Source organism: Ixodes scapularis, unplaced genomic scaffold (genome assembly GCF_016920785.2).
Source record: "Ixodes scapularis isolate PalLabHiFi unplaced genomic scaffold, ASM1692078v2 PGA_scaffold2__306_contigs__length_199485367, whole genome shotgun sequence".
Classification (NCBI taxonomy): Eukaryota; Metazoa; Arthropoda; class Arachnida; order Ixodida; family Ixodidae; genus Ixodes; species Ixodes scapularis.
Window position 1 is genome coordinate 22004731 of NW_024609857.1, and position 11595 is coordinate 22016325.

At 46.3% G+C, this 11595-nt stretch overlaps 1 protein-coding gene and 1 long non-coding RNA gene across 2 annotated transcripts; one reads left to right on the forward strand and one right to left on the reverse strand.

Moving 5' to 3' along the window:
• Positions 1–1805: 1805 nt before the first annotated feature.
• LOC120839100 lies at positions 1806–2509 on the forward strand. Its single transcript, XR_005715244.2, has 2 exons — positions 1806–1894; positions 2065–2509. It is a non-coding gene; the product is annotated as an uncharacterized LOC120839100 (long non-coding RNA).
• Positions 2510–4295: 1786 nt separating this feature from the next.
• Positions 4296–11372, reverse strand: LOC115312872 (kinetochore protein Nuf2). Its single transcript, XM_040213746.3, has 4 exons — positions 10609–11372; positions 9230–9523; positions 7730–7940; positions 4296–6304 (listed from the first exon to the last, which is right to left on the reverse strand). Exons 1-4 carry the CDS (start codon positions 11250–11252, stop codon positions 6098–6100), a joined length of 1356 nt encoding a protein of 451 aa, XP_040069680.2. The 5' UTR covers positions 11253–11372; the 3' UTR covers positions 4296–6097.
• Positions 11373–11595: the final 223 nt, after the last annotated feature.

Genomic DNA, 11595 nt, shown 5'->3' on the forward strand with positions numbered 1-11595 from the left:
CTGCATTTCCAAATCGCACCGTTTTGGCGCTGCGATCACAGTGGCTGCGGCCGCACGGATGGGCCGCACGGTGACTGCTTTTTTGGGGGGACCGAGGGCCCTGGGGGCACTGAAGTAATTGAAAACCCAACGAAGTCAGGAGAGGCACCCAGGGTTAAAAAGAGGAGAAAACGTAAGAACAGGTATAAAAAAACAGCACAATCAGACATTGGATATATTAACATGCAGGGTGGTAGAAATAGGTTCAAATGGGAAGAGGTAGAGGAGCAACTAAGAAAGGAGGATTTAATGGGTTGTGAAAATATTCAAATAGTTGTTTCAAATTATCCGGTATTCACTATTTGCTTCAAAATTAATTGCAATATTCACATTTTTCGAACTGTTGATTGGTGTGCCGCAAAGAAGCAACATCCGTGGAAGAGGGTGCCATGGGTGTTGTTTCTCCGCAGTGCACCCGTGCTCGGTAAGAAGCACGCTCAATGGGGCTAACCTGCCACGATCAACACTTGGAAAGTACAAATATTGCCATCGCATACTTGGGAGGAAAGCCCACGTTCAAAGTGGGATTATGCACGCAATCACCTGGTGTATTTGACATCAACTTTTTGAATGTTAATGTTTATACCACAGTAAAACTAAAAAAAAAAAAAATTTGGCTATTATTTAAGAGTGTGGGGAATGTGGCCACAGTTTAAGAATGTGGGCACTGAACTTTCTGAGGCCACAGTCCATAAATATTGTTAGATAAAAATCATTTTAGCTTAGAAATGGACAAGTGGAAGCTCGGGAACAACCTTCACTAGTTCAGCTGCTTTTTATTTAAGCATGGTGCCTAGCGAAAGGTTTGGAGAAACTATTTGATATTTGATTAGAAAATATACGGCCAAAACCACTATTCGCTCCGAAGTCAAAATCCACTTCATATTTGCACATGCCTAGGATAGATAAACTCTAGTTGTCTAACTGGCTCGTCTGCTTCATTGTGCAATGCTATTACTGGACTACAGTGTTGCTTAATTAGATAATTGGAATCGCCAGGCCACTTGACGGGGAGGATTGATGTTGCAAGCATTCTGTTTCGGCACTCTCAAGCACCTTCTCGCAAAGTGCAAAGGATCAACCAGCACATAATCATTCGCTTTATAATTATTGTTTTCCAGTAAAAGTATGGTGTAAAACATTCACTTCAAGTGTGCTCTCGTAGATTTGATTATTCTAGGGACGAAGCCCAGTTGTTTTTATGTTCCTTTGCAACAACCATAAACTTGGCATCTGGATTTTAATTGATCTAGCTGGTGATGCTATTTTTTGTTTCTTCTAATTACACAGGTGTTTGTCTTTTTTTTAAGGGAAAATGTATTACTGTTGCATTGTGAGCCCGAGTTTGCAATAACAGGATGGTACTGGCGATCAGTTACATTTTTTCACATATTTGGCACATTTACTGTAGCACCGGTGTTAAGCAGGTGCACAAAATTAAATAATGAAAAAGCATTTCAAGCAACTAGTCGGGGCTCTTGGGAATTGCATTATCAAGGAAAGAGTAGACCTTTAAATGGACAAAAAAGGGGTCTGAACATGGACAGTACAGATGTACAAAGTGTCTCTTAAAAAAAAATAGGAATTCTTTTTTTGTTGCAAAAAATTAACTGTATGCACCACCAATTGCTGTCTCTGCCCAAAAGTGGCGCTAGCAGTCCGGACCATATGTCAAAGTGTCGGTGCTTGATGTTATTTGGTTCAAACGTCATAAAACAATTTTCGTAAATTTGCAATGGAAAAATGGCAGCCGACTATGCCCACGAACACGTGAAGCTGAATGGCATTGGCCGCCAAGAACGGGTCTCATTTTTCCATTTTAATTTTCAGAAAATCACTCGGGAGTGAGATAATGGTTAGTTCTGACCCATTTGGGTGGAATCTGAGCTTTTAACGTAGCATAGGTAGTTTTGGTAAAGAAAACACCATCAAATTATTTTGGGTGCGCAGTGTGGGTTCATAGTCAATCACTCAAAGGGCTGCTTGCATGCCGTCCATTTAAGAAATCGCACAACCCTCTCGCAGCTCTTGACCACGTTGTCGATCACCAAGAGATCTGGGACCGACGCCAAGCAGGGAGGCTGCTGAGGTTAAATCCCGTCGTCTGGAGGGCCGTCTGCTTCGACCAGTCTGCCGACGTCTCCTCGCACCGAAGAGCCATAGACAGGAAGTGGCGATAGAAGCAGATTGCAAGCCTTTCATCAACAACAGAAGTCGGCGTGGAAGTGGCAGCCTTCCGGCGATGGGGAAAAAACCGTGTTTTGTCGGGTATCACTGCGCAGCTTCTCGCACTTGCGAGACAAACGACGGCTGTGCCGCGAAACCCAGAATTTGGGAGCGGCCGGTTCGATGTTGCTGCAGCAGTCGTTCCCTCAAGCTCAATCGCAAGATTGCTTGTTTTTTTAAACTGTGCAGAGCTTGTTTCTTTGTAGTGTTATGCGCTTTGCAATAAATATTTATTGAGCTCTTATCATTCTAGTTACATCCCAATTTTACTGCGGCTACGACTTGATATCGAGGGGCCAGGTGGCCCAATGGTGGCATCTAGCACAGACTACTGTAGGTAAAGACTACATGTTGATCAGACTGCATTCAAAGCTGAGCAATCTCTCTGGTAGCCATCGTGAATTTTTTATGGATGTATACCATATACACGGACATTGCAAGTAAAATGTGCCATTCAAAAGGAATTCTTGCAAGATCTCATGCGAATTACAAAGTGATCGGGTAAGGCGTTCCAAAGCACTTGATCCGACTTTTGAGCCTATGCCTCTTACCTCCATGTGATGGAATGATGCAAGCAGTGATGGAATTATTGCGCTGCCATGCTGGCCATGTCATCATCTGCAAGTTCAGACGATGACATGGCCATGCTGACCATGTCATCATCTGAACTTGCAGATGATGTCGATGATGTCGGAGCTCGAGAGGACGCTTAATCTTCGATAGCTAAACATATAAACCCACTCATTCTCAAGCCATGCAAGCCTGCCTGCATGGCCTAGTGGCTAGCATGTCTGGCTCGCAACCTAGGTCATAAATTGGAATCCTGCCGCCGCCTAAAATTCTTTTTGAATTTTTTCTTTAAGGCAAATGTATTGCTTTATAGCAGGGGTTCTCAAACTGGGTTCTGGGGAACACAGGGGTTTCACGAGCTGGTCTCATGGGTTCCATGAACACCCAATTTGCAACCCCCCCCCCCATGCTGCAGGCTGCGCGGCAGGACCATGCAAAGCACCTTCATCTCATTTTGTACTGACATTGCAATTGATATGGTGGGGATATATGGGAAGCAACACAAGCAAAATTGCCTACAATTATGCATCTGTTGCTTCTCGGTGGGCAAATATGGAGGAAGTGGGGGGGGGGGGGGGGGGGGGGGGGGGGTTCCGCGGCAGTTTTTGAGGCTTCCTGTGGTTCCGCGAAGCCAAAAAGTTTGAGAACCCCTGCTTTATAGAGTGAAATCATTTCAGACATGCAGTGACCTTGAATTTACATTACACGTCACGTTTTAGTCACTTTCATTCCACGTGAGCATTTGAAATTCCCACGCGAGTTTGTGTGGCTGGGATGTTGACCCTATCGACCAATCAGGATTTTTCCATTCCACGCCAACGACACTTCTGCGACACAAGCTCCTTAAAGCTATCACTTTCAAATTAATAAAATGGTGGTATAGCGGTAGCTCTAAAACAGAACCAACGTCTCGTACTCCCGATGAGATCTCTCAATCATCATCTCCGCCACATGCCTCTACACCTTGACACAACCGCTGCTCCCATCAACCTTCACCACCTTGCACAGGCACGCATGCATCAAACTTCTCTGCATCGCATTGGTGCGTTGGGGGAAGTGACTTGTGCGGCCTAACACCTGTGGGTTAGCACGATGGGCTCAGAAATTATGCGCTGTACTATTACAAATCACTTTTTTTTCTTGATTGTAGGTTGACTTAATTTCAAAGAACAGTGCCAACAAAAAAAAGGAAACAAGAAATGCACTTATATTTGAACAAGTAAACAAGGTAGTTTCCATTGAGCAGTTTACTCTAGCCTGGGGTCAGCCAGTACGATGATCATCCAGATGGAAATGGGCGGGGTGGGGATGGAACCGAAGTTCCCTGGATTCTGCAGTACGAGGTTTTTCTCCACGTGCTCCAAGCTGGTGTGCACTAGCCCACTCTGCCACCGATCCCTTCCACATATGTTTATTGATTTTACTATGCACATAAAAGAGGGAGTGGGAGAAGCGTGAAGTATTTTGCTATAATTTATTTTCAATCTTTATTTTTCTTAATTTCTATTGTAAACAGAACCTACTTTGACCCGAGCATTCTAAAATACAGTTGTGTGTCATGTGCTTTTCATGACTATTTGTATAATTACAAAAGGTAGCAAGTAAAACATTTGTATATCAAAGCTGAACCCTGCATTATTATTGAAGATTGGCCCTTTTAGCAGTGCAATAATTTAATTTTAAAGGGATGTGCTAACACACATTAGGATTTGCTCCAAAAAAAACACATGACTGCTCCAAGCAAAATGTTGCTTCCATCACCATGCAAGCCTTTTAACCCCAATGCACAAGTTCTCAAACCTCTACCTAGGAACCCAGAGGCTTCGCATTCCCAAAGTTCTCAAATTTCCTCGGTCAATCCAGCCTTTGATGTTGCTGGCATCCCCAAAAACACTATAGTGGTTTTGACATTGGTGCTCAGAAGTTTTTTCCATAAAACAGATGAAAAATAAACCTAACGTGCAAAGACATAAAACGCATAAGTAGCACATCAAGAGCCAGAGTTATAATAAATCATTGCAGGTACATTCCGGTATTTAGAGAGAGAAATAAGTATTCTGGTTTAATAAGCAATACAAACTAAAACCAGAGGAGGATCCAATGCTTTAGAAGTGATTTAGGAATATGGCTACACTTGTTACATGCTTTTATGAAACTGAAACAGCATGCACACCAACATTAAATATATGCATTCATCACCACGTGCACGATGCAGCATTGGAAGCGTTCAAGCCAGAACTTGGCAGAGTTTGGGATAACTGGTGGTGAACTAAACCCTAAGGGGGCCTCAGACTCCAGCATTAGCCTCTAGTACCAACAAACCTCTGAATTACATGAAAAAAAAAAAAAGTAACACTTCTTGGGACAAGGATCATGTGATGGGCTAGTTGGTTATACATTACAAATTTAAAAGTAGCGCTAAAGACAAGGACAAGTAGAAGACACGGACACGGACAGGCGCCGACTCATAACCGATACTTAGTGAAGAGTAAAAGGAAGATAAAACAGAAGTGCAAGGACATATATATACAAAATGAAAAAGAAGACTAAACAAAATGAAAGAAAGCAACAATTATTTTTGACTTCAAAATTAGGAAATAAGAAAAAAGTATGGTAAAAATTAAAATCTTGGGACAGTTTTTTGTGTAGTCACCTACTTGTACTGGGCAATTGCAGAGCAAGGCAGTGAGCTTTCACAACGATAAAAACTTACATTATGCCTAGTAAAACGTTAATACTCACACCATGCAACCTTTGTGTTGTTAAATATCTATTAATGCACTGCATTCTGTTCAGAAGGCAGACTCAGCAATGCGGACATGCTTAAAAAAATTACAAGTTTCAGAACTGTTGGCGTAGAGCACTCCACCAGAAGGCACTCCACGAATCCATCGTCGCATGCTGCAATACAACACTAGTGGCTTGCTCTGGCCATAGCTTTCAGATTGTGAAGTTTCACTGAACCAAAGCAAGCAAAGATACAGCCAAAGGTAGTCTTGAGAGCAAGGAAGAATTTCGCTTTTGTATCTTACTGCCCTTGATAAGCACGAAACAAGAGTGAATTTCCCCATTGCTCTCAAAACCTCCTCAATGGGCCAGTGCCAACCAAGGTGGCACTGCCACATAGGAGCGAGCCCGCTCAGGCGAAGCGTGCCAGGAGACTCGACTTGTTTTAGAAAGACTACATAAATGACGAACACTAAGACTTTTCATTAAAAAAAATACAAAGCAAAAAAAAAAAAAAAAGGTGCGGACACGGTTGTTACAGATTAGATGCACCCTCCGCATCTTTGGAGGGTTCTTCGTCCTCGGGAAAGAACACCTTCTCGGCCATTTTGAGCATGGCCTTGTGTCTCGCAAAGACTCGCTGGGAGTTCAGTCTTGTCTCGGCCACTTTGTCCGCCAAGGACTGCCGAACCTTTTTCGCTTCGTCCTGGACTTGACGGATTTCAGCATCCAAGCCTGCCACCTGAGCAGAGATCGGACAGTGTAAAACACAGCATGCAAGGAGACAAACACGGCATGTCCCCCTAAAAAATTTACAGGGTTTGTTTTTTTTTCACCCGGGAAATAAACTGTGCATCGCCGAACACTCAGACTTTGCCCAACTGTAGCGCTAGTGGCCCGAACGATTTAGTTGGCAGTCACCTCGTTTCTACTTGTTTTCTCTCTCTGTTACTGCTTCACAGCGCACAAGATCAGCAGCGTGAGTGTTCTTCCTGTGTATGCGTGAAATTACTTTTAATTTTAAGTGTGTCTGATCTTGTGCGCTGTGAAGCAGTATCATGAATCACCAACTCGCCCAAGCTGAAGTTCTGTCCAATTCTCTCTCTGTATTTCGGGTGCGCGGAGGAGATGTGGATTGGCTTCGCGACCGAAATAGTCATTCCGGAATGACCGGAGACATCGTGAACTTCGCGTGCAGAATTTCAAATAAACCTCTCGCCGTCAATATTGCTCTAAAAATTATTTTTTTCGCTCAAAATTTATTTTTTGACACGCAAGTCTCAACCAGATTGTTCAAAAAAAAAAAAAAAAAGTTTCTTTTCAGGGGTTTTTCAAGTGGAAAAAAAGGGCCCTTTCTTGGGAAATGACAACGTTCATCCCCACATAGCTGCCATTTACCCACTGCCAATTTCAGAAAATTGCTTACAACCATTAAAAAAGATAGTTCTGGAGCTCTGGCGCCTGGGTCCGGACTGCTAGCGCCACATTTGAGCAAAGGCTGAAAACGGCAATATGTTTGTTTTTGTGGCGAAAAATATTCCGTAAATTATTTTTGAGGCGTCCCATGCACAAGCAGAGGGACACCGTGCAACAGAAACCTTTATGCTGTCCGATCACAGTCGTACCAAGGCAGCAAACATTAGGATGTGCACTAAACGAGACGCGGGTTTCTCCAGTGCAAACCGACACGAAGGGGCATTGCATTCATCTGATTTCGCCTAAAATTAGTAATATAGGATTTGGGGGCCCGCAGAAGAAGATGCCCAAATATGGCAAAGCAACCTGCACACTTGTGCGAATTTCGTAGGAAGAGTGAAAAATGCACCCTTTGCAGTTCACAACCAGAATGGAACATCCAAGAGCAAACTGCCGTATGTTGCATGGTGCCAAGTGCAAGCAGCCTTTGTTGCGCAGGATACAGCAGAGGTTTTCTCTTCGGCTCTCAACTTGACAAAGAGGAAACGTGTCACATATTGAGGAGGGAGGGGAGGCATGAGCGTTGCCTATTTTGGCACAAAAAGCAGAGCACATGGAACTCTTTTCCTGTTGGCCTAAAGACTGTGGGGACACTTTTTGTCCACGCCCACTTCCGTGACGTTACGCCACCTCCTGCCCATTATAACCTCCTTGCCTACTATAAAATGGCGGCCAGCTGGCAGTGCCAGACCTCGGAATCCTTGGAGCAGACCACCTCTTGGCGCTCGAGATGGAGCTCCTCGAGGCGCTGCTTCGCTTGGGCCAACTGCTCCTTCTTGAAACTGAGCTGGGACTGCATGGCCTGGTGCTGGAACGCTGTCTGGCCGTTCAGCTGGCTTTTCTTTTCGGCCACTGCCTCCCTCTCCTTCAGCAGGCGGTGGTATTTGTCCTCCGCACTCTTCCTGCGTTCAAAAGCACGGGCAAATCGGGGCAAGAACAGCTTCTTCCCGCCGCTGTCACTTTGTCAATAATTACAGTTACGGGCAGTGTTACCAAAGGTACGAGGACGAGATCATAACTCAAGCAGTTGGAGAGGGGACAACTTTCTCGGGTTCTGCTATAATCGGGGACGACATTCTGTGGCAATGCAGTCAAAGGTATGGGAACACGTGTGCTCACGCGCCTCGAGCTGCACCCAAGGCTGCGCATGCGCACTCCTCCTCTTTTCGGAAAGCCCGTGGAACTTTCCCCTCGATAAAACAAAGCAGAGAATACAAAAGCGTAGACCTGCCTTTAAAATGCTCCCCTAAAGAAAACAAAACAAAATTAACATTTGGTTAGTTATTACTGATATAGAATTATGCTTAAAGGCTTATTTACACATATGTGTTTAGCGTGTTGCGCGATCTCTCGCAACTGCTTACGACGAGGGCACACGAACACCATCTGTCAGGCAGCCCCGGAGCACGTCTAAAAAAGTCAAATTTGGGGGTTTTACGTGGCAAACCTAAAACGGGCATCTGGCACGCTCCAGCGAAGGACTGAGGATTAATTTCGACCACCTGGGGATCTTTTGACGTGCAACCGAAAGCTCGGTTACACGGCGCCTTCTCCGCAATAAGTTTCCGTCAGATTGCGGGCACCTCGGTCGGGATTCGAACCCGCCACCTGGGGATCCATAGGCCGGCGCTCTTGCCTCGGAGCCACCGAGGCGGCTCCGGAGCACGTCTAGTCCACAGACAAGGTTTTGCAGTTTTTGCGAGATCAAATCTATGCATTACATACGAGCAATGGTTGCCTCTAACATTGTCAGAATTATTTCGTGACCACGGTAAGTGAATGATGCATAAAAAAAATTAGATTGTACGAGCATAAGGGAAACATTTATTTAGCCACGAGATTACGGGGGGCAGTTGCGCTGCGGCAGGGCAGAAAATATATACTAGGCAAAATGGAAGCGCCAGTACGTCCTCTGGTCGCAGCTGGCTGGAAGCGAGTGCAGCACAATCAATATGTGAACCAACCTCAAAACAACACCGATAGAGAAGAGCGCTTTTTAAGCAAGCTCCGGATGTTCCCAAGGACGTTACGAGTCTCACCGAACTCAGACGTTACGAGTCTCACCCACCTCCGACGTTACAAGTCGCAGCAAACTCGTCGCAAGACAACCGCCCAGGCCGCCACGGCGGTTTTAGGACACCAAGTGCAGTGCGACGGAGGGCTATAAAAAAAGACGGAGTACGGGACGGACCTGCGCGCAGACGCGTTGTCCTTGTCCTGCACCAATGACTCCAGACGCTGCGCAACGGCCAGGCTGGAGTGCAGCTGGGTCTTGAGTTTGGTCAAGGCCTCTCGCTCTCTCGGAGCCTTCTGCATCTTGCGGCGCAACTCCTCTACCCTGGTTTGCAGATGACAATGCTCCTCCTGCAGCTGAGACGCTGTCTCCGCTTCCTCAGCCAAGCACCATCGCTGCCGCTCTGGCGAATGGCAGATTCTGGCTTGGACGTCGTGCACTGCAGACCTCAGGTCGAGGACCTCCACCTCACTGCAGAGAATGCACAGGGTGTGGCAGACCGCGAGATCACAGACCCTTTTCGAAGTTCACTATGGCAACTTATGAGAATCCCAATCGTCACCGCGGGTAGGTGGCGCAAGCTACCGCCCGTTATAAAGGGTACAGTCGTTAGCATCCATCCATCCATCTATGTATGACATCTGCGCCAAACTAATGGCAGCCTTCTTGAGCCTGGTGAAGGAAGAAAGAAGATACTACCACAAGCCGAGGACATACGAGGCCTGAATGTTCAATATGTCATTGTGCTACACCACTCTCTTACCACAAAAAACTTGGCTCTAAAGGCTTTCGTTGGCAGATATTTAACCGAGGGACTTGTGGGTCGCCACTTTGTACTGGTCAATTCTTATGTTCACACCAATGAAACTGAAACAAATCGAAACAGGATTTTGAGGTGATCAAAGGAGCAATTCTCATATGCCACGATGTAAAACTTGACTAAAACAGAAGAGCAACTGAACGACTGCCATTTAGGTTGGTCACTTGCCTGCTTGCATGAATTTGTACAAAAGGTCATATCAAAGCGACATTCTCATGCAGTATTGGCACGGAAAGCCGCAAACATACACGAGAAAAATTGCCTCATTACGCGTCGCTGCAGGCCTCAGACATGGGCGAATGACCCTTCTTTGTTGTCACAACCCCTCAGCATTGAATTAAGATTATTATTATGTTTGTGCCGTGTTTACCCAACAGTTCATTTCTTTGAAAAATGCTTGAAAGGAGGCATTGTGAAGGTCCCTTAGGCACTGTATGTTGGTGGAAAATAGGAAATGGGACAATATGCCGAATAACTGAGGTAGCCAGAGCTCCGGTTGGAAGGACTAGTGGGGAGACCTCAAGCAGGCTCCACTGCACTCATTAAACGCTTTAGAACGCGGAACGCCGGCGTCCGCCATTTGCCTTTCGCATTCGGACGCGTTCGACGAGTGTAGTGGAAACAAAGGCAGGCAGCTTTTGGGTCTAGCGGCTTAGCCACTAATCATGCGAACCAGAACTCGGCATTCTCGTGTCAGTACTCGTCAACTGAATAGATAGGAGCGACGAAAACAAACCTTTTCTTCAGCTGCTCGGTCACCTGGCATTTGGCACTTTTTAAGTTCTTGTAGTCGTTCATCACAACCGCCTGCTTTGGCTCCTTGGTCGCCAGCGCCTTGTTTTCGGCCACGAGCTCCCCTTGCGCTGCCGCCAGCCTCTCCGGGTTGATGCCGGGATGCTGGGACAGCTGGTTGACCTTGGCCTTGACCGCGTCCAGCTGGGCTCTTTTGGCTTCGCGGTCAGTTTTCGCGGCGGCGAGGCCCACCTCGATGTCTGACCACATGTTCCACTGCCGACCCAGTCGCACCCAGAAGTTGCAGAGTATCGAGAGCAGCTTACGACTGCGCTTCGGCTCCGGGTCGCTGATGTCGGATAGGCCGAAGTCGGGGACGCCCAGCTTCGTAAAGACCACCTGCATCAGTTTGTTGAGGTGTAATGTTGGCACGAAGCTGCTCACGTGTGCCGGCACGAGGAATTGGGACATTTCGAAGGCGGTCTCGTTCAGGCCCGCCTCCTTGAAAACGCCGTAGAAGACTTTCGTCATAAATTCGCTCGTCGGGGCTTCGACTTCTCGTCGGGTCACCTTGTCGTTGAGCATTTCACTTAGCAAGGCTGCAAGGCGTTCGTGGCTATCCGCAGCTCGTGCCATTTTCGCGGTCATGACGTTTACGACGACGACACGACAATGACTGCCCGATGGCCCGATCTGCCAGATTGTCTTCGCGCGCGCAGCAAGATATCTTGGCTTGGATTGGATTACACGTTGAGTTTGTCTGCATGTAAAACCAAAACTGCTGCTTCTAAAGCTTGTAAGTTACATTTCTATAATGGCTACACCTTTCAGTATTTGGAACGAATATTTCTACCAAAATTGAAGGGTAAGCGCCTTGATGTTGGCTATAAACTCGCTCGGAAAAATATTATGACCTCCGCAAGTCATAACGTCACAGCATGGCAACGTTGGCCACCGATTCGAAGTACATAGGGCGTGGCCACTGATGTCA